The sequence below is a fragment of the Cannabis sativa genome, chromosome 4, assembly GCF_029168945.1.
Source record: "Cannabis sativa cultivar Pink pepper isolate KNU-18-1 chromosome 4, ASM2916894v1, whole genome shotgun sequence".
Lineage (NCBI taxonomy): Eukaryota > Viridiplantae > Streptophyta > Magnoliopsida > Rosales > Cannabaceae > Cannabis > Cannabis sativa.
In genome coordinates this window covers 24,758,628-24,782,028 of record NC_083604.1, presented here as the reverse complement: position 1 = coordinate 24,782,028, position 23,401 = coordinate 24,758,628, and the positions used below count along the sequence as shown (strand labels likewise).

Genomic DNA, 23,401 nt, shown 5'->3' with positions numbered 1-23,401 from the left:
CTCTTGAAGAGATTCAGGTACCTGAAAATATTAGAAATAATGAGATCTCAATAAATTATGTCAATACATGAAAAGAATGGAACCGACTCGAAGTAATTGTCAAAATAGAAAAGACTGGCCAAAATGGAAAGAATCAATTCAAGCAGAATTGAATTCACTTGCTAAACGCAAAGTATTTGGACCTATAGTCAAAACACCCGAAGGTGTGAAACCCGTTGGATAAAAATGGGTATGTTTACGTAAAAGAAATGAGAAAAATAAAGTTGTGAGATACAAAGCAAGACTTGTAGCTCAAGGTTTTTCTCAAAGGCCAGGTATTAATTATGAGGAGACGTATTCTCCTGTGGTGGATGCAATAACATTAAGATATTTGGTTAGCCTGGCTTTGAGTGAAAAACTTGATATGCGATTAATGGATGTAGTCACAACATATTTATATGGCTCACTAGATAGTGATATTTACATGAAGATCCCTGAAGGATTTAAGATGCCTGATGCATATAATTCAAGCAATCGAGAAATGTGCTCAATTAAATTACAAAGATCATTGTATGGATTAAAACAATCAGGACGCATGTGATACAATCGACTTAGTGAATATTTGTTAAAAGAAGGATATAAAAATTATCCTATTTGCCCATTTGTTTTTATAAAAAGTTCAAGTCCTGAGTTTGTTATCATTGCTATATATGTTGATGATTTGAATATTATTGGAACTCCTGGAAAACTTTCAGAAGCTGTGGAATATCTAAAGAAAGAGTTCGAAATGAAAGATTTAGGAAAAAAAAATTTCTTGGTCTACAAATTGAGCATTTAAAATGTAGAATTTTCATTCACCTGTCAACCTATACTGAAAAGATTTTGAGATGGTTTTATATGGATAAATCATACCCATTAAGTAGCCCAATGGTAGTTAGGTCACTTGATGTAGAAAGAGATCCTTTTCCACCTAGAGAAGAACATGAAGAGCTCCTTCGTCCAGAAGTACCATATCTTAGTGCAATAGGAGCATTGATGTATCTTCCTAATTGTACAAGACCTGATATAGCTTTCTCTGTCATTTTTTTAGCAAGATTTAGTTCTGCTCCAACATATAGACATTGGAAAGGGATTAAGCACATACTCCGCTATCTCCAGGGTACTATTGATAAAGGATTATTCTATTCTAATAATTGTGGGTCACAACTTATTGGCTACGCAGATCCAGGATATTTATCTGATCCACATAAAGCCAGATGTCAAACTGGCTATTTGTTCACTTGCGGTGACGCTGCTATATCCTGGCGGTCAACAAAGCAAACTCTGGTGGCTACTTCCTCAAATCATGCTGAGATACTTGCAATTCACGAGGCAAGTCGAGAATGTGTTTGGTTAAGATCAATGACACAACATATTCGATAAACATGTGCATTAACATCTAATAAAGAAGTACCAATAATTCTCTATGAAGATAATGCTGCTTGCATCGCTCAACTTAAAGGAGGGTACATTAAAGGAGATAGAACTAAACATATTTCACCAAAATTCTTCTTTACACACAATCTTCAAGAAAATGGTGATATCCATGTTCAACAAATTCGTTGCAGACTTATTTTACAAAGTCATTACCAACATCAACTTTTGAGAAGATGGTTCACAAGATTGGAATGTGTCGATTAAAGGATCTCCATGAATGCCAAAATGAGGGGGAGTAATTGCATACTGCACTCTTTTTTCCTTGACCGAGTTTTGTCCCACTGGGTTTTCTCGGCGAGGTTTTTCATGAGGCAATTATTATGCACATCCAAAGGGGAGTGTTATAAATATTATTAATTATGTGGATGTCCAAATCTTTTACCATTAATAAAATCAACATTCCCTTTTTCTTAGTTTCTTAACATTTGACTCTTGTATGTGAATAAATAGGAGATCACTTATCGGAATAAGACACTCAGAAAATTCTCATCTCTTCTCTGTTTTCTTTCTCTAAATTATAATATTACATAATACTAATATTTCATAGTAGAAATTTATTTTTCATTTTATATTTTAAAGTTAATTTTAGAAAAACACTTAGTTAATGATATATATTCTAGATAGTTATTTCTAGTACTAGTTATATTTTCTAATATTTAATTAGGAAAATATTTTAAGTTGAAAATTAATTATTTATTTTAATTAATTTTGGACCAACTTAATTATAGAATATTTTTTCCTAGTATTAAATTAGAATTAATAATTAAGTTTCTTTTATACTTGATTAATTAATTCTTGTATTTAATACACTTAATGAAATTGAAAATTAAATATTTAAGTTGATTTCATTCTTGATACTTAAATATTATTATTTTCATGATATTTAATTAAATAGAAAATTATTTTAAGTTTGAAAGCTTATTTCAGAACAACTTAAATTTAAATACTTTTCAAAATATATTTTATTTTATTTTATTTATCATTTTTTTTAATTTCGAAATTGCATTTTTTATTTAAATGCAGAGAAATCTCGAATTTTTCTTGAAAAATAGAATAAAGTTGAAAATTATTTATTTTAATTTTGGACCAGCTTAAATCATTATATTTTCATTTAATGATTAATTAAAATAAATGAACTAAAATATATTGTAATTAGAAAATGAATTAATTAGTCAAGGAAAGTCTAGATAGATATTATCTATTTTGATTGAAGTATTTTTCAAGTGTATTTAATTAAATAGAAAATTAATATTTAAATTAATTTTCATCATGATACTTAAATATTTGAAATTTTTCTTAATATTTAACTTAATAGGAAAATTATATTTATTTTTTGTTGAACATTAATTTTATTAATTAATTTTGGACCAACATAAATAATTTTTCAAGATTTGTTTTATTTTATTTTATAGTATTTTCGAAAATTTTATTCTTATATACTTTATTTTTCGAAATGCATTATATATTTATAGAAAATTAAATTTGAGTTGAAATTTTTTATTTAATTTTGGATCAACTTAAATTGAATAATTTTCGTAATATTTATTGGAAAAATAATACTAAGGATGGAAAATAATTTATTTTTATTTTTTTAATCTTCCTTAAGTATAATTTTAAAATATTAAATTAAAATTTATATTTAGAATTTTATTCTAAGTTGGTAATTTTAATTAAATAAATATATATTAAAATAAATAGATTAAAATAAGTATCAAAGAAAATACAACTCTTTAAAATAATGAGCTTTTAGTTATAAGGATATTCGATCTCCATTGTTTGTCTAACAATAGTTAAATGTTTTCAATATAACCTCGACACGCTAGACTTCGTCCCCCTTATGGATGGTTATTCGTTGAAAGCATTTAACACCATAAGATCTCATATGATAAGTATTTTGTAAGTTTTTGTCTCTATTAGACTCTCCCCTACGGTGACTACTTAGAGATAAATTTAGGAAATATGAAACAATGGTGGAAGCTCATAAAATAAGATAACCTTGACTCTCGTCTACCGGGATAACGTTGGACTCTTATTTTGATCGAATAAAAGGTTGCTAGAATGGTATCCATTTTAGATGAGCTAGCAACTCTATTCAATGAATGATACTTTGACTCTCGCCTACTGGGACACTGTATCAGTTTGTTGGAAACCTTTGAAATTATTTAAGATATGCCTGTTTTGTATTTTCACATGTCTTTGAAGAATTGTGTGTGAATTTATATTGAACCATGTTGTTTTCTGTTATTAATTGTAGTTTAATTTTTAATCTTCATTGTTGGTCTAACTAAGCTTGTTGTTTTAATGGGACAAATCCCTAATGGATTGTCATCCATTAGACAAACATAATAGTGTTAGATCTTGATAGATAAATATTGTAAATGCAACATCTAGCTGTTCATCAATTGATGACACCTTAGACAAGTATTTACAGTATGAAACAAGAAGATTATAAAAATAAGAATAACTTTGACTCTCGCCTACCGGGACATCGTTGAATTCTTATTTTAAATTCAAAATTATCCTTTATTCCTCTTAGCTTATTCATTTCGAATGACTTAAATAATATATCATTGGATGAATGGTTTATAAATCATTTGCTTATAATGTCATTCTACTTTCTCTTAAGAAATTGAATGGCGCATATGATTATATTTCTGAAATTCTGTGCTGAAATGATATAAATCCTCAATCTTAGAATCTCCTACTTATATATGCTTACTTTAGGCAAATCAGACTTAGAGTTAGATTAGTAGTGGTGGTCCAAGAAAGAAGAATTACTCATGTATATTTGGTATGAATTTAAGTCTTTGACTTTAAATTTTAGATTACAAATAGAAATTATTTATTTCTACTTCCAGAATACAATACAGTTACATTTTCATAAGGGTTTAATAATCATTTTATCTATTAATGGATTCAAACTGTATGTTAGTATGGAATATGAGTTTAGTATTCTGTGACCAGGATCCACTTGGACTATTCTAAGAACTCTTTATTGTAACTAAACCTAAGTCATCAAAAGACTAAAACCACATATTTTATAAATCTATGGCATTTGCATCTTGTTCATAGTGGTTTTGACAAGATAATACTCTGCAAAGAGTCATTATGCCTATATCCACTGAAAGTATAATCATCTCATTCGCAGATGATGTACATTGAGGGGTGGATATGAGTTTCCGTTATATTCTTAAAACGATCACTCTAGATTTTACCTTATGCAAAAGAAAGTTGAAATGTTTGAAAAATTTCATGAATTTCTAGCAATGGTTGAAAACTATTAACGTAAGTGGTTAAAGATCTTGCGAACTGATAGGGGTGGAGAAATATTTGGTACATATGCAGTTCAAAGATCATTAAGTTGATTTTTGAATTATATCCAAACTCACCTTCCTAGCAATTCGATTTGCATATTGATGATTAGTTACTAGTCGTTGCCTAAGTCCTTCTAGCAATATACCCTAGTGAAAGGAAAATTTCAGAATGATGGAATGGTTGTGTACTTAGTGTAAACCATTACTTGATTCATGGATGACCTAATCGTAATCTTAAGAAAAGCTAGAACTGTTAACTAAGGTTTGATGGTTTGTTAGCTATTCTAAGTGCTTAAGGGTGGACCATCCCATGGTCATTAGATAAGAAAGTGTTTGTTTAAACAAATACTACTTTTCCAAGAAAATGACAAAGTCTGAACAACAAGGCAGCAAATAAAGGAGATATTTTTTTTTCTTGATTCCAAAAGTTTTCTATCATCTTATTCGAAATAAGATGGTCCCACTGCCTAAGTGGTTTTGACACAACCGAAAGAGGACAATGGCATTTAGATTCTTAGACAATAGTCACGGTACTTTGTCGTAGTGGGAAGGCTTCAAGGAAATCACCGTGTTATGACTTGGAAAACACTTAAGATGAAAATCCGTTGTTGGTTTAAACTGTTGGAAATAATTTACCAGGATCTAGATTTACTACCAAGTATGTTTCATTAACATCCTAATATGAATTCTAAAACAATGAAATAAACACATATAAAGTTCAAGAAACCTTACATTGGGTGCAGCGGAATATAATGACTCCTTCCATTCAGATCTCTAGCCCTTGATTCCTTTCTGTAGCAGAGCATAATAAAGATCTGAACCTGGATCTTTTTCTCTCCTTCCTTGATGCTGATTCTCCTTCTTTGTTGTTTGGATTCTCCTAAAGTCTTACACAATATGATTGAGATACCACTTGATGTGTGTGGGCACTACTCTATCACTCAAGGATTTTGAAATTGAAGAGAGGAAAAGAGAGAGAGGGGCCGCAAAGGCTTTTCTCTGAAGGAAACAATGTGTAAGTCATTGTTTCCTGAAGCCAACACTTTCTATTTATAGAATGCCCTCTCGGTTTAGGTTAGAATTGTATGGCATTAAAATAATGAAAAAAATAAATGGTAAAGGGTTTGCATCGTGGGCGCCCATATAAGGAAATTGGGCCTCACTTTGCAACTTTCCTATTTTGTTATTTTTCATTCCCATTTTCTCAAAAATGCCAATTTTCCAATTTAACCATTTAAATGCCAATTCTAATTATTTAATAACTAAAAAATAACTATCGAATAATATTGTCATTTAATATATTTATTAATTTAGACATATAAAGTATCTTAATTAATAAATAAACCTAGAATCTCTTTTCATTACAATTTCGCCCTTGCTTAGTGAAAATTCCTAAACTAGACATAGTCTAACTTTAGAATAATAATTGATTAATCAAAATCAATTAACTGAGTCTTACAAGCAGTATGGTCTCAACTAGTATGGGGACCATGGCCCTATATTTCCGAGCTTCCAATAAGTTGAACCGAATTTACCAAGTAAATTCCCTAACTTATTAATTCCTTATTCAATCCACACTTAGAACTTGGAATTGCACTCTCGGTCATATAGAACGCTCTATATGTTCCACGATATAGATACGTCATTAGTTAGCCATTGTTATAATCCTAATGTGATCAATGACCCTCTAATAGATGATCTACATTGAATAGGCACTAAGTTACCGTTACACCTTCAATGTATTTTATCCTTAAAACACTTAGCTCCGTATAAATGATATTTCAGCGAAGTGAAATGAGATCTCCAACATATATCTCTGTTTAGCCAAGCTTGAAGGATATCATCGTTTCACTTCTAAATTCCTATAGAAGTTATAGATTTCATATTTATGTTAGCGCTCCCACTCAATTATACTATCATGTTCCCAAAATTTCGTATTTACCCTCACCCAAAAGTAGGCTTAACTAACAAATCAAAGAACATGTATAGTACACTTGAGATCGAACCTAATCATATCAGGATGAAGATCATTTGATCTACGATCAACGGGTGATATTGAATTGAATAGATATTACGGTAAATTTTAATATATCTAATGAAAGTTCAATATCGGTCCCTTCCGATGTATACTCCATACATCCGATACTGGTAAACTTTTCCAATGCCCTGGAAAGGACATAACACTTATTCAAGGTGTAAGAATACCTATCGCTGATTATCATGTCAGTCTAAATCCAGTGTACTGACAAATCAGGGAATAAACTTTCGAAAATATAACTGAGATTATATTCCACTGTGCTGACAACACTATAATCTTTAACAAATTCATATGTTCTGGACTTAAATAGAATTCATACATTATATTTATATAATCATGAAATAAATCACATGAACCATGCAACATAAAATGTTATTTCTGATCTTTATTAATAAGTAAATCTGATTATATTGAAATGTGTTTTATTTAGGGCACAAAACCCAACAAACTCCCACTTCCACTAATATAAAACAAAATGTGCATTTCAAATAATCTCAACACCTTTATATTCAAATCAAGTGTAGTAGTAGTATACTCCTCGTAATAGGATCTGACAGGTTGAATTAAACACAACCTCTTTCCACCATTACTCTTCCTTAATCACAAAATCCTTGATAATGTGAAATTCCTCTATATATGTCTACTCTCTTGGGATATTGGACTCTATACTTTTGGCAACTACTTTTGGTTAATCAGGAAATAACACTAGTAGTAAAGACAAGTTGGAACGGTGCCACAAATGTATAGAACTTTCCTTAGAATGAATAAGTACCTTTCCTGCAGCTTTAACATTCATTCTCTCTCTGGTAGACCTAATGACTTCAGATAGGTTTTTACACTTCTCCAAAATCACTGTTCCACCCCCAGGATAATGACCATCTTATTAGCAGACTTTCTAGCACAAAGGCAAGTCTCGAAATCTGATGTGGTGTAGTCTAAGAGTTTTAAACACATTGTTATCGACTAACATATAGTTCCTCTTCTTAATCTTAAGATTTACTTGATTGTCTTCCAATGTTCTTCTCCTGGATTAATCTGATACCTACTCATTACTCCCACTCAACAGCAGGTGTCTGGTCTAAGGCATACTAAAGCATATCTGAGACCTCTCATTGTTGATTTAAAAAATTCTTTCATGGTTTTCTCTTTTCTGGAATAGTTGAGACTTCTCCTTAGATAAATAAAATCTATGTCTAAGAAGTCGAGAAGCTTCTATAGATTATCATTAAAATGAAATGCTTCAACATCTTACTAAAGTAAGTTGCTTGCATTAGAGTAAGTAATTACCAGGTATACCATGAGCCATGGGTTTAGATAAACTCAAACCTATAGTATTAGGAACAGGAAGTTTTGTTAAGTCCATAGAATAGACCTACAAACGAAAATTTCCTTTCTTGTCCTTGTAATAGAAAACTTTAGGTTATTCCATGTGAATGAATTAAACCAAGTTCTCTTGGCTTTTCTTCTAAGTTTCTTATTTTCACAATCCATTACTTGTTTAAACTCACAATGGATTTTAATCACTAGTGTCTTCCAAGTGATAAGAAGGTGAGTTCCTAGAAACCCTTCCACTACGACAAGGTACCATGAATTATGTCTAAGAAAACTAAATGGTATTGACCTCTTCGGTTGTGTCAAAACAATAGAGGCAGTGGGATCATCATATGGAATAAGATGATAGAACACTTTTGGAATCAAGAAAAAATATCTCCTTTATTTGCTACTTTATTTTCAGACTTAGTCATTTTCTTAGAAAAGTAGTATTTGTTTAAACAAACACTTTCTTATCTGATGACTATGGGATGGTCCACCCTAATCACTTAGAATAGCTAACAAACATGCAAACCATGGTTAACAGTTCTAGCTTTTCTTTAGATTTCGATTAGGTAATCCATGAATCTAGTAACTATTTACATTAAGTATACAACCATTGCATCATTCTGAAATTGTATTACGATTGAAGGACTTAGGCAATGAGTAGTAACTAATCAACAATATGAAAAACGAAATTTCTTGGGAGGTAAGTTTGGATATAATTCAAAAATCAAATTAATGATCTTTGAACTGGATATCTACTAACTATTTCTCCACCCCTATCAGTTCGCAAGATCTTTAACCACTTACCTTAATGGTTTTCCACCATTGCTAGAAATTCATGAAATTTTTCAAACATTTCAAATTTCTTTTGCTTAAGGTAAAATCTAGAGTGATCGTTCTAAGAATACAACGAAAACTCATATCCACCCCTAAATGTACATCCATCTGCGAATGAGATGAACTTACTTTCAGTGGATATAGGCATATTTACTCTTTGCAGAGATTGATCTTGTCAAAACCATTATGAGCAAATTACAAATGCCATAGATTCAAAATATGTGGTTGTATCTTTTGATGACTTAGGTTTAGTTACATCAAATAGTTCTTAGAATAGTGCTAGTGGATTTTGGTCACAGAATACTAAACTCATACAGTTTGGATCCATGGATAGAAAATGGTTATTAATCACTTGTGAAAGTGTAACTGTATAATGAGTAATTCTTTCTTGGACCACCACTACTAGTTTAACTCTAAGTCTTATTTGTCCATACAAGTAGGAGATTTCTAAGATTGAGGATTTATATCATTTTGGGATAGAATTTCGGGAATATAATCAAATGCCTCATTTAATTTCTTAAGAGAAAATAGAATGACATTAAATTATTTATAGACCATTCATCCAAGGATATGTTATATAGCTAATTCGAAATGAATAAGCTAAGAGGAATTAGAATAATTTCGTTTTTAAATAAGAATCCAACGATGCTCCGATTAGCGAGAGTCAAAGTAATCTGATTTATACAATCTTCTTATTTCATATTGTAAATACTAGTCTAAGGTGTCATCAATTGATGAACAGCTAGATGTTGCATTTACAATATTTATCTTTCGACATCTAACACTATTATGTTTGTCTAATGGTGAAAATTTATTAGGGATTTATCTCATTAGAACAACAAACCAAGTTAGAGCAACAATGAATATTCAAAATTAAACTACAATTTAATAACTGAAAATAACATGGTTCAATATAAATTCATACACAATTCAGAAATTATTAAACATATAGCAAGTAGGAATGACAAGCGAAAATACTAAAACATACAATCCTAAATAATTTCCAAGGTCTTCAACAAACTGATATCAGTGTCCCGTTTAGGCGAGAGTCAGTAATACCGTCCATTTAATAGAGTTGTCAGCTCATCTAAAATGATAAACATTCTAGCAAACTTTTATTCGATCAAGATTGGAATCCAACGTTGTCCCGTTTAGGCGAGAGTCAAGGCAATTCTATCTTATGAGCTTCCACCATTGTTTCATAATTTGCAAGTCAAGTATGGTCGCCACCATTAGGGTGATCCATACCATACAAAACACTTACAAACTACTTATCATGCGAGGTTAAACGGTGCGAAATTGCTAATGAACGTTCCTCCATTAGGGAGGATTACTCACTAAAACAAACGCGGTGTAAAACCCACAATGGAGATCGAATGTCTTAATAATAAAGCTCAATACTATCTTAAACCCACAATAAAGCTCAATAAAAAAAACTTACAAGAATACTTATCTTTCGAGATTAAACGGTGCTAACTTGCTAATGAACGTTCCTCAATTAGGGAGAATTACTCACTAAAACAATAGTTATGTAAAAGCAACAATGGAGATCGAATATCTTAATAATAAAGCTCATTATTTAATGAAAGTTGTATTTTCTTCTAATACTTATTTTAATCAATTTATTTTAAATATATATTTATTTAATTAAAATTTCTAATTTAGAATAAAAAATTCTAAATACAAATTTTAATTTAACATTTATAAATTATACTTAGATGGATATGAAAATAACGTGAATTATTTCAATCTTAGTAATACTTTCCAATAAATATTTAGAAAAATTATTCAATTTAAGTTGTTTCAAAATAAAATTAAATTAATTTACAACTCAAATTTAATTTTCTATAAATATATATTGCATTTCGAAAAAATGAAGTGTATAAGAATACTACTTTAGAAAATAAAATAAAAATAAATCCTGGAAAAATTATCTTAATTTTATGTTGGCCAAAAATTAATTAATAAAATTAATTTACAACAAAAATATAATTTTCCTATTTAATTAAATATTTAAGAAAAATTTCAAATATTTAAGTATAATGATTAAGAATCAACTTAAATATTAATTTTTTATTTAATTAAATATCACTAGAAAAATACTTCAGGCAAAACAGATAATAACTATCTCGACTTTCACTGACTAATTAATTCAATTTCTAATAATGATATATTTTAGTTCATTTATTTTAATTAATCATTAAATGAAAAAATCATTGATTTAAGTTGGTCCAAAATTAAAATTAATAATTTTCAACTTTAATCTATTTTTCAAATAAAATTCGAAATTTCTGCATTAAAGAAATGCAATATCGAAATTGTGGGAAAAATAATAAAAAAAATTAAATAAAATATATTTTGAAAATTATTCAAATTTAAGTTATTCTGAAATAAGATTTCAAACTTAAAAATAATTTTCTATTTAATTAAATATCATGAAAATAACAATATTTAAGTATCATGATGAAAATCAACTCAGATATTGAATTTTAAATTTAATTAAATGTATTAGATTCAAGAAATAAATAATTGAGTATAGAGGAAACTTAATTATTAATTCTAGTTTAATACTAGGAAAAATATACTTAACTTAGATTGTACCAAAATTAATTATTAAACAATTAATTTCACAATCAATGATATTTTCCTATTTTAATATTAGAAATAACTATCTAGAAAATATCTCAATTTAACTACGTATCTTTTCAAAATTTGGAAAATATCTAATTTAAGTTGTTATAGAAAGAATCTATAATAACCAACTTAAAAAGTTTTCCAAATAAAATTTAATTAAATATCAAAATTCAGCGGTAACTACTTAATTTAAGAATATTCCATTTTAAGTGTAAAATCAACTTAAAAAATATCTTAAGAATCTTCAATAACCAACTCCTAAAATTCCTCAACTTAATATTAAATTCAAAAGATATTCAAATTTAAGTTAATAAGGAAAATTAGTTAGAAATAACTAATTTATAACTTAAATAGGAATATTTACTGAAATAATTAAAGTAAGTTTCAGAAATAATCTAGTTAGTTAAAATTCTTTATTTAATTAAATACAAGAAAAATACAAATAGTTTATCTAGAAATTAATTCATTAAACTAAGTGTGTTTTTCTTAAATTAATTTCAAAAAAAAAAAACTTTGAAATTAATTATGTTGCTAATCAATTTTATTAGGTTAAACTAATTTAATTAACCTAGTACAGTTATCCAAATCAGGCAAATGGGCCTTCACAGTTGGGGTAGTTCATGTGAGGGGGAGCTGGGTTCAGTATGTCGTAGCCGCTTCTATTGGCCCCCAACTCTCACACAAGGCCCAAAAGAGAGGAATTTAACCTTAAAATGAACAACTGTTATTAATTGAATAGGCCCAAAAACTAAATGGGCCTAAATAAAATCTATCATGGTGTGACATTTTATTTAGCAACAACCTATATGCATCTAAACATAAAGTAAACATATAGGCTCACACAGGTATACAGATTTGGGTAGATTCTATCATGTTACTAGGTCATACACAGATGAAAGAAGAATGTAAAATTTACCTGTTACAAATTATTTACTTGACCTATTGACAATTGAACCATGGGTTAAAATCAGATCATTAAATCTGTCAACAAGTTAACCATGGCAATTTAGATCAAGCAATAATAGGTTTTAGAAAACTTACAAACAATCTAAAAACACATACTCCTGCAACAAGTTGAATTTGGATAGATGGATGTAGGATTTATTTAATTTTAAATTAATTAAAAAGAATTGCGAAAATAATATTTAAATGAAAAAATATATATTCGGTTTTAAAATAAAATAAATTAAAATTTAAAATTAAACCTACAATTTTGAAAAATTAGGTTTCAACTAACCTAAATGTCATTTCAAAAAATTGCTAACCACCTTTTAAATTTTCATATTATTTTATAAATTAAATATTCAATAAAATAAAATGATAAATACATACCCTTTTTCTGATTTTATAATTTAATTTAAGTAAAAATTACAAAATTTAAAAGTTAGCAAAAATTTCTTATTTCCCTTGAAAATACCATGATTATAGTAATCTTATTTTAAATCTAAATAAGGTCAAATTACTTAAAATAGAGTATTTTTTATAAAAGGAATTTAATATCTGACCTTAGATTTAAAAATAAGATAAAATAATCAAATTTTAAAAAAAATAAGAAAAGAGGTAAGCAAAAATTGATTTTTACCTATCATCCTTGGGCGCAAGGGGCTGCTTGGGCGCACAAAGGGTGTTGCCAGCAGCCAGCCACACAAGGGTGTGTCACCACCCCCGATTTTTTCAAAACTTCAAAAAATCATAACTAATTCAAATAAAATCAAAATTGAGTTCTGTAAAAAAGTGAATTGCTTAATTTTTTTCAAACTATCCAATAAAAATAATTCCAGAAACAAAAAGTGAATTATTTTTCATAAAATTCCACAAGCATCAATCAATCATCATATAACACACAGATCAACATGAAACCATCCAAATCTACACATATCATCGTTTTAATTCATATTTCATGAAAGTAAATCATTACCATGGCTCTAGTGCCAGTTGTTTGAAATATTTTACCAGGATCTAGATTTACTACCAAGTATGTTTCATTAACATCCTAATATGAATTCTAAAACAATTAAAATAAACACATATAAAGTTCAAGAAACCTTACATTGGGTGCAACGGAATATAATGACTCATTCCATTCAGATCTCTAGCCCTTGATTCCTTTTTGTAGCAGAGCATAATCAAGATCTGAACCTGGAGCTTTTTCTCTCCTTCCTTGATGCAGATTCTCCTTCTTTGTTGTTTGGATACTCCTACAGTCTTACACACTATGATTGAGATACCATTTGATGTGTGTGGGCACTACTCTATCACTCAAGGATTTCAAAATTGAAAAGAGGAAAAGAGAGAGGGGCGACAAAGGCTTTTCTCTGAAGGAAACAATGTGTAAGTCATTGTTTCCTGAAGCCAACACATTTTATTTATAGAATGCCCTCTACGTTTAGGTTAGAATTGTATGGCATTAAAATAATGAAAAAATAAATGGTAAAGGGCTTGCATAGTGGGCGGCCATATAAGGAAATTGGGCCTCACTTTGCAACTTTCTCATTTTGTTATTTTTCATTCCCATTTTCTCAAAAATGCCAATTTTCCAATTTAACCATTTAAATGCCAATTCTAATTATTTAATAACTAAAAATAATTATCAAATAATATTGTCATTTAATATATTTATTAATTTAGACATATAAAGTATCTTAACTAATTAATAAACCTAGAATCTCTTTTCTTTACAATTTTGCCCTTGCTTAGTGAAAATTCATAAACTAGACATAGTCTAACTTTAGAATTATAATTGATTAATAAAAATCAATTAATTGAGTCTTACAAGCAGTATCGTCTCAACTAGTATGGGGACCATGGGCCTATATTTCCAAGCTTCCAATAAGTCGAACCGAATTTACCAAGTAAATTCCCTAACTTATTAATTCCTTATTGAATCCACACTTAGAACTTGGAATTGCACTCTCAGTCATATAGAACGCTCTATATGTTCCACGATATAGATACGTCATTAGTTAGCCATTGTTATAATCCAAATGTGATCAATGACCCTCTAATAGATAATCTACATTGAATAGGCACTAAGTTACCGTTACACCTTCAATGTATTTTATCCTTAAAACACTTAGCTCCGCATAAATGATATTTCAGCGAAGTGAAATGAGATCTCCACCATTTATCTCTGTTTAGCCAAGCTCGAAGGATGTCATCGTTTCACTTCTAAATTCCTATAGAAGTTATAGACTCCATATTTATGTTAGCGCTCCCACTCAATTATACTATCATGTTCCCAAAATGTACGTATCACCCTGACCCAAAAGTAGGCTTAACTAACAAATCAAAGAACATGTATAATACTCTTGAGATCGAACCAAAACATATAAGGTTAATTACTTACTCTAGTGCAAGCAACTTACTTTAGTAAGATGTTGGAGTATTTTTCTAATGGCAATATATAGAATCTTCTCGACTTCTAGACATAGATTTTATTTATCTAAGGTAAAGCCTCAACTATTCGAGAAAAGATAAAGCCATGAAAGAATTCCTTAAATCAACAGTGAGAGGTCTTAGATATGCTTTTGTATGCCTTAGACCAGACACCAGTTGTTGAGTGGGCGTAATGAGTAGGTATCATATTAATCCAGGAAAGGAACATTGGAAGACAATCAAGTAAATCTTAAGATCTAGAAGTGGAACTATATGTTAGTCGATAAGGGTGTATTTAACACTCTTAGACTACACCACATCAGATTTCTAGACTTACCTTAGTGCTAGAAATTCTGCTGATGAGATGGTGATTATTCTGGGGGTGGATTAGTTATTTTGGAGATGTGTAAAAACCTATCTGAAGTCTCTAAGTCTACCAGAGAGAGACTGAATGTTAAAGTTGCAGGAAAGGTACTTATTCAGTCTAAGGAAAGTTCTATACATTTTTGGCATTGTTCCAACATTTATTAACTACTAGTGTTACTTCCTGACTAACGCAAAAGTAGTTGCCAAAAGTAAAGAATCTAGTGTCCCTAGAGGAGTAGACATATAGAGAGGAATTTCACAATATCACGTATTTTGTGATTAAGGAAAGGTAATGGTGGAGGAAGGATTTTGTTTAATACAACCTGTCAGATCCTATTACGGAGAGTACACTACATACTACCCTTAATTTTAATATCAAGGGCTTAAGATTATTTGAAATGCATTTTTTGTTTTATATTAGTGCAAGTGGGAGTTTGTTGGGTTTTTTGCCCTAAATAAAACCCATTTCAATGTAATCAGATTTAATTATTAACAAAGATCAGAAATAACATGATTTAATTTTTTGTTTTATGTTGTATGGTTCACATGATTTGTTTCATGATGATAAATTCTGTTAAGTCCAGAACATATGTATTTGTTAATGATTATAGTGTTGTCAGCACAGTGAAATATAATCTTGATTATATGTTCGAAAGTTTAATTCACTAAATTGTCAGTTCACTGGATTTAGACTGGCATGACAATCAGCGATAGGTATGCTTAAAGTTTACCAGTATCGGATGTATGGAGTATACATTGGAAGGGACCGATATTGAACTTTGATTAGATATGATAAATTTACCGTATTATCTATTCAATTCAATATCACCTAGTTGATCCTAGATCAAATGATCTTAATCCTGACATGATTAGGTTCGATCTCAAGAGTATTATTCGTGTTCTTTGATTTATTAGTTAAGCATTCTTTTTGGTCAGGGTGATATGTACATTTTGGGAACACGGTAGTACAATTGAGTGGGAGCGCTAATCATAGATATGGAATCTATAGCTTCTATAGGTATTTAAACGTGAAACGATAATTTCCATCGAGCTTGCTAAATAGAGATAAATGATTGAGATCTCATTTTAGTGATTATATTATTTCACTAAAATATCATTTATAGGTGGCAAGTGTTTTAAGGATAAAGTACATTGAAAGGGTGTAACGGTAATTTTGTCCCTATGCAATGTAGATCATCTATAGAGGATCATTGATTATTGGGATTATAACAATGGATAATTTATAGCGTATCTATATCGTGGAACATATAGAGCGCTCAATGTAACTGACAGTGCAATTCAAAGTTCTATGCATGGATGCAACAAGGAATTAATAAGTCAGTGAATTTACTTGTTAAGTTTTGGGTCTGCTTATTGGAAGCTCGGTTATATAGGCCCATGGTCCCCATACTAGTTGAGACCATACTGCTTGTAAGACTCAGTTAATTGATTTTGATTAATCAATTATAATTTTAAAATTATACTATATCTAGTTTATGAATTTTCACTAAGTAAGGGCAAAATTGTGAAGAAAAGAGATTGTAGGTTTTATTTATTGATTAAGAGACTTTATATGCCTAATTAATAAATATATTAAATGACAATATTATTGAATAATTATTTTTTAGTTATTAAATAATTGGAATTGGCATTTAAGTGGTTAAATTGGAAAATTGGCGTTTTTGAGAAAATGGGATGGAAAAATGACAAAATGACAAAATTGCAATGTGGGGCCCAATTACATCCTATGGCCGGCCACACTAAGGAATTTACCATTTATCTTTATATTATTTTAATGCCAAATAAATCTAACCTAAACCTAGGTGGTTACCTATAAATAAATAGTGATGGCTCACAATTAACATTTTTGATGAAATTTCTTGTCTTCAGAAAGTTGAGCCTTCTACCTATAGCCGCCACTATCCCTCTCTTTTCTTCTTCTAAATTTTTTAACCTTGAGTGATAGAGTGAGTGCCCACACACATCAAGTTGTATCTCAATCATAGTGTGGAAGACTGTGAAGAATCCAATCAACAAGAAGGAGAGAAAGAGATCCAGGTTCAGATCTTGGTGATGCTCTGCTACAAAAAGGAATCAAGGGCTAGAGATCTGAACGGAAGGAGCCATTATATTCTGCTGCACCCAATGTAAGGTTTTCTTAAACCCTTATGTGTTTATTTCATTGTTTTAGAATTCATATAAGGATGTTAATGAAACTTACTTGTTAGTAAATCTAGATCCTGGTAAAATAATTCAAACACCATGTACTTCCTTTCTCCAATCTCGTCCCAATGAATAGGGGAACGACATTTCCTACCATATAGCATCTCATAGGGAGCCATCCCTATTGTACTCTGGTAGCTATTGTTGTAGGAGAACTCAATCAAGGGCAAGTAATTACTCCATGAACCTTCAAACTCTATAACACAGGCTCGTAGTAAGTCTTCCAATATCTAAATTGTTATTTCTGACTGACCATCAGTCTTAGGGTGAAAGGTTGTGCTAAACTTCAACTTGGTACCCATAGCCTTCTAAGGATTCACCCAAAACATAGATATAAATTTTGGATCCTTGTCTGAAACAATAGATTTAGGGGATCCATGGAGACGAACCATCTCATTTACATGCAGTTCAGCGTACTGATCTACTGAAAATGTAACTTTCACTGGTAGAAAGTGAGCTGATTTTGTTAATCTGTCCACTATGACCCATATCGAATCATACATTCTCGTGGTTCTAGGAAACCCAGTTACAAAATCCATTGCAGCGTCCTCCCACTTCCACTCAGGAAGGACTAAAGATTGCATTAACCCTGCCGGCCTTTGATGTTCACCCATGATTTGCTGGCAGGTTAAACATTTGGACACGTAGTCCACCACATCTCTTTTCATTCCATACAATCAAAAGTAGGGTTTCAAATCTTGATATATTTTGGTGGTTCCCAGATGCAGTGAATAAGGTGTGGTGTGAGCTTCATCAAGTATCTCTTTCTTAAGCTCGTCAATACCAAGAACGTAAACTCGAGCTTTATACAAATAAAATTCCATTATTCGAGACTGAAAAGTCTATAAGTCGACCAGCCATTACTTCATCTCAAACTTAACTAACTAGGATCTTCTAGTTGAGCTTTTCTGATTCTCTATAACAGATCAAATTGAAGTGTTAAGTTGTGCAACTTCCCAACTACAAACTCAATCCCTGCACTAACCATTTCAAAGGCTAGTTGAGGGGCTATCAAAACCGTGGTACAAACCTGCCCGGGACCCCTTCTACTCAAAGCATCAGCCACAACATTGGCCTTCACCATTACATTTCCTTAATCACAAATTCCTTGATATTGTGAAATTCCTCTCTATATGTCTACTCCTCTAAGTGTTGGAATTTATTTTACCAGGATCTTAGATCTACTCACAAGTATGTTGTTTAACACCATAAATATGAACTTTCTAAAACGATAAATAAACGCATATAAAGTTAAGAAAACCTTACATTGATGGCAGCAGAATAATGTCTCCTTCCACTCAGATCTCTAACCCTTGTATCCTTTCTGTCGCAGAGTATTATCAAGATCTGAGCCCGAATGTCCTTCTCTTTGTGTGTGATCCTTCACAGTCTTCCAATCTATGATTGAGGTACCACTTGCTGTGTGTGGGCACTACTCTATCATTGAGGATTTTGAAATTATGAAGAGCAAAAGAGAGAGGGTAAGTTCGGCTATAGAAGAGAAAAGGGAAGGCTCAGTTTTTCTGAAAAATTGATTTTTTGACAAAAAGCATTAAAAAACTTGTTATTCGACTGAGCCATCACTTTCTATTTATAGGCAACTACTAGGTTTAGGTTAGTAATTATTTGGCATTAAAATAATGAAAATATCAATTTGAAAAACCTGCTTAAGTTGCCGGCCATGGTGTGTAATGGGCCTCACTTGATTTTTGCAATTTTCAAAAATTTTATTTCTATTTTCTCAAAAACGCCAATTTTTCAATTCTAACCATTTAAATGCCAAAACTAATTATTTAATAACTAAAATAGATTATTGAATAATATTGTCATTTAATTTAATTATTAATTAGACATATAAAGTCTATTAATAAATAAATAAACCTACAATCTCTTTTCTTTACAATTTCACCCCTGCTTAGTGAAAATTCACAAATCAGACATAGCCTAACTTTAGAATTATAATTGATTAATCACAAATCAATTATTGAGTCTTACAAGCAGTATAGTCTCAACTAGAATGGGGACCATGGATCTATATGCTGAGCTTCCAATAAGTGAACCGAATTTACTAAGTAAATTCCTACTTATTAATTCTTCGTTGAATCCACTCTTAGAACTTAGAATTGCACTCTCAGACTTATATAGAGCATATTATATGTTCCACGATATAGATATGCTATCTCATTTAACCATTGTTATAATCTTATTGTGATCAAAGATCCTCTATATAGATGATTTACATCGAGATGGGATAATTTTACCGTTCTCACCCCTCAATGTATTTTGCCCCTTAAAACACTTAGCTACCTGTAAATGATGTTTAGTGAACTAAGAATTAGTCACTTAAATAAGAGCTCATCCGTCTACTTCTATTTAGCTAAGCTCGAAGGGAATCATCACTTGACTTCTATACACCAGTAGAAGCTATAGATTCCATATTTATGTTCAGCACTCCCACTCAATCATACTATCATGTTCCCAAAATATACGTATCACCCTGACCCAAAAGTAGGCTTAACTAATAAATCAAAGAACATGAATAGTACTCCCGAGTTGAGCCTAAGCATATCAGGATTTAGATTCTTTTAATCTTAAGATCTACTACTGATATTGACTTGGAAAGATATAACGGTAAGTTTATAATATCTTAACTAAGTTGCAATATCCGTCCAGTCCAATGTATACTCCATACATTCGAAACTAGTATACTTTACCAATGTCCTGGAAAGAACATAACATTTACTCCAAGTGTAAGTACACATCAGCGCTGATTATCACATAAGTGTAAATCCAAAACACTGATGAAACAGGGACTTAGTCTTTTGATTCATATGATCACAATCACATTCCACTGTGTTGACGATACTGTAATTGTGAATAAACATATGATCTGGACTTAACAGATTTTGTGTGTAAATGTAATGAACATATTAAACCATTAGCATGTAAAATTCATGGAAACATAAATCACTTCAAATTTCTTATATTGATAACTAATCAGATTGTAAAGGGTTTTATTTAGGGCAAAAAACCCAACACTAAGGATACTGGATTCTTTACTTTTTGGCAACTACATTTGTGTTAGTCTAGAAGTAACACTAGTAGTTAATGAATTGTTGGTACTATGCCAAAAATGTATAGAACTTTTCTTAGACTGAATAAGTATCGTTCCTGTAACTTTAACATTCAGTCTCTCTGGTAGATTTAGAGACTTCATATAGGTTTTTACACTTCTCCAAAATCACTACTCCACCCCCAGACTAATCACCATCTCATGAACAGACTTTTTAGCACTAAGACAAGTCTAGAAACCTAATTTGGTGTAGTCTAAAAGTATTAATTACACCCTTATTGACTAACATATAGTTCCTTTTCTTGATCTTAAGATTTACTTGATTGTCATCCAATGTTCCTTTCCTAGATTAATCTGATACCTACTCATTACTCCCACTCAACAGCAGGTGTCTGATCTAATGCATTGCAAAACATATCTGAGACCTCTCACTGTTGATTCAAGGAATTCTTTCTTTGGCCTTTATCTTTTTTTGGAATAGATGAAACTTGTCCTTAGACAAATGAAATCTATGTGTTGAAGTCGAGAAGCTTCTATACATTTCCATTAGAAAAATGCTCCAGCAACTTATTAAACTAAGTTGCTTGCACTAAAGTAAGTAAATCACCAGGTATACCACAAGCCATATGTTTAGATAATCTCAAACCTATAATACTAGGAACACGAAGCTTTGTTAAGTGAATTGAATAGACCCACTAACAAAATTTTCCTATCTTGTCCTTGTAATAGAAAACTTTGGTTACTCCATATGAATAGTTTTAACCATAGTTCTCTTGGCTTTGCTTCTTGGTTCCTTATTCTGACAATCCATTACTTGTTTAAACTAACAATGGATTTTGTCACTAGTGTCTTCTAAGTCATAACAGGGTGACTTCCTTGAAACCCTCCCACTACGATAAGGTATTGTGACTTTCTATCTAAGAGCATAAGTGTAATAATCCTCTTTAGTTGTGTCAAGACAACAGAGACAGTGGGACCATCTTATTTCGAATAAGATGATAGAACACTTTTGGAATCAAGAAAAAAAAATATCTCCTCTATTTTGCAACTTTGTTTTCAGAATTAGTCATTTTCTTAGAAAAGTAGTATTTGTTGAAACAAACACTTTCTTATCGAATGACTATGGGATGGTCCACCTCTAATCACTTAGAATAGCTATCAAACATGCAAACCTTGGTTAACAGTTCTAGCTTTTCTTAAGATCACGATTAGGTCATCCATGAATCTAGTAATGGTTTACACTAAGTACACAACTATTTCATCATTCTGAAATTTTTCTAGCACTAGGCTATATCCCTAGAAGGACTTCGGCAACTGCTAGTAACTAATCATAGACCTTATACTATCATCAGTACGCAAATCAAATTTCTGGGGAGGTAAGTTTGAATACAATTCAAAATTCAACTTAATGATCTTTGAACTGCATATCCAAATATTTCTCCACCCCTATTAGTTTGCAAGATCTTTCACCACTTACCTTAATGTTTTCCAACATTTCTAGAAATTCATGAAATTTCTCAAACATTTCAAATTTCTTTGCATAGGTAAAATCTAGAGTGATCGTCTTAAGAATATAATGAAAAAAACTCATATCCACCCTTGAATGTACATCCATAATTGAATATAGATGATCTTACTTTTAAGTGGATACAGGCATATTACTCTTTACAGAGAATGATCTTGTCAAAACTACTATGAAAAAGATACAAATGCCATAGATTTATAAAATATGTGGTTGTGGTCTTTCGATGACTTAGGTCTAGTTACAATAAAGAGTTCTTAGAATAGTCCAAGTAGATTCTGGTCACAGAATACTAAGCTCATATTCAATGCATTAACATACAGTTTGAATCCATTGACAAAATGGATATTGATAACGTGTGAAAGTTGAACTGTATTGTATTCTAGAAACTAAAATATAAAATTTCTATTTGGAATCTAAAATTTAAAGTCAAAGACTTAAATTTACACCAAATATTTCTTGAGTTACTATTCTCTCTTGGACCACCACTACTATTCTAACTCTAAGTCTAATTTGCCTAAAGTAAGCATATACAAATAGGAGATTTCTAAGATCGATGATTTATATCATTTCGGGATAGAATGTCAAGAATATTGTCATTTGTGCAATTCAATTTCATAAGAGACAATAAAATGACATCATAAGTAAATAATTTATAAACCATTCATCCATTGATATACTATTTAAGCAAATTCGAAATGAATTAGCTAAGAGGAATGATGAAAGGATAATTTTGATTTAAAATAAGAATCCAACGATGTCTCGGTAGGCGAGAGTCAAAATTATTCTTATTTTTACACGAAATTTACAACTACAATTAATAACAGAAAACAACATGGTTCAATATAAATTCATACACAATTCAGAAATTATTAAGCATTTAGCAAGTAACAAAGACATGTGAAAATACAAAATAATCATATCTTTAATAATTTCCAAGGTTTCTAACAAACTGATACAGTGTCTCGGTAGGCGAGAGTCAAAGATATTATTCATTGAATAAAGTTGTCAGCTCATCTAAAATGGACACCATTCTAACAACCTTTCATTCGATCAAAATAAGAATCCAACGTTGTCCCGGTAAGCGAGAGTCAAGGTTATTCTTATTTTATGAGCTTCTACCATTGTTTCATACTTCATAAATTTATCTCTAAGTAGTCACCGTAGGGGAGAGTCTAATTGAGATGAAAACTTACAAAATACTTATCATACGAGATCGTTACGGTGTTAAATGCTTCAACGAAGAA

At 30.6% G+C, this 23,401-nt stretch overlaps 1 protein-coding gene across 1 annotated transcript; it reads left to right on the top strand.

Moving 5' to 3' along the window:
• Positions 1-906: 906 nt before the first annotated feature.
• Positions 907-1,401, top strand: LOC133036875 (secreted RxLR effector protein 161-like). Its single transcript, XM_061113641.1, has one exon. It carries the CDS (start codon positions 907-909, stop codon positions 1,399-1,401), a length of 495 nt encoding a protein of 164 aa, XP_060969624.1.
• Positions 1,402-23,401: the final 22,000 nt, after the last annotated feature.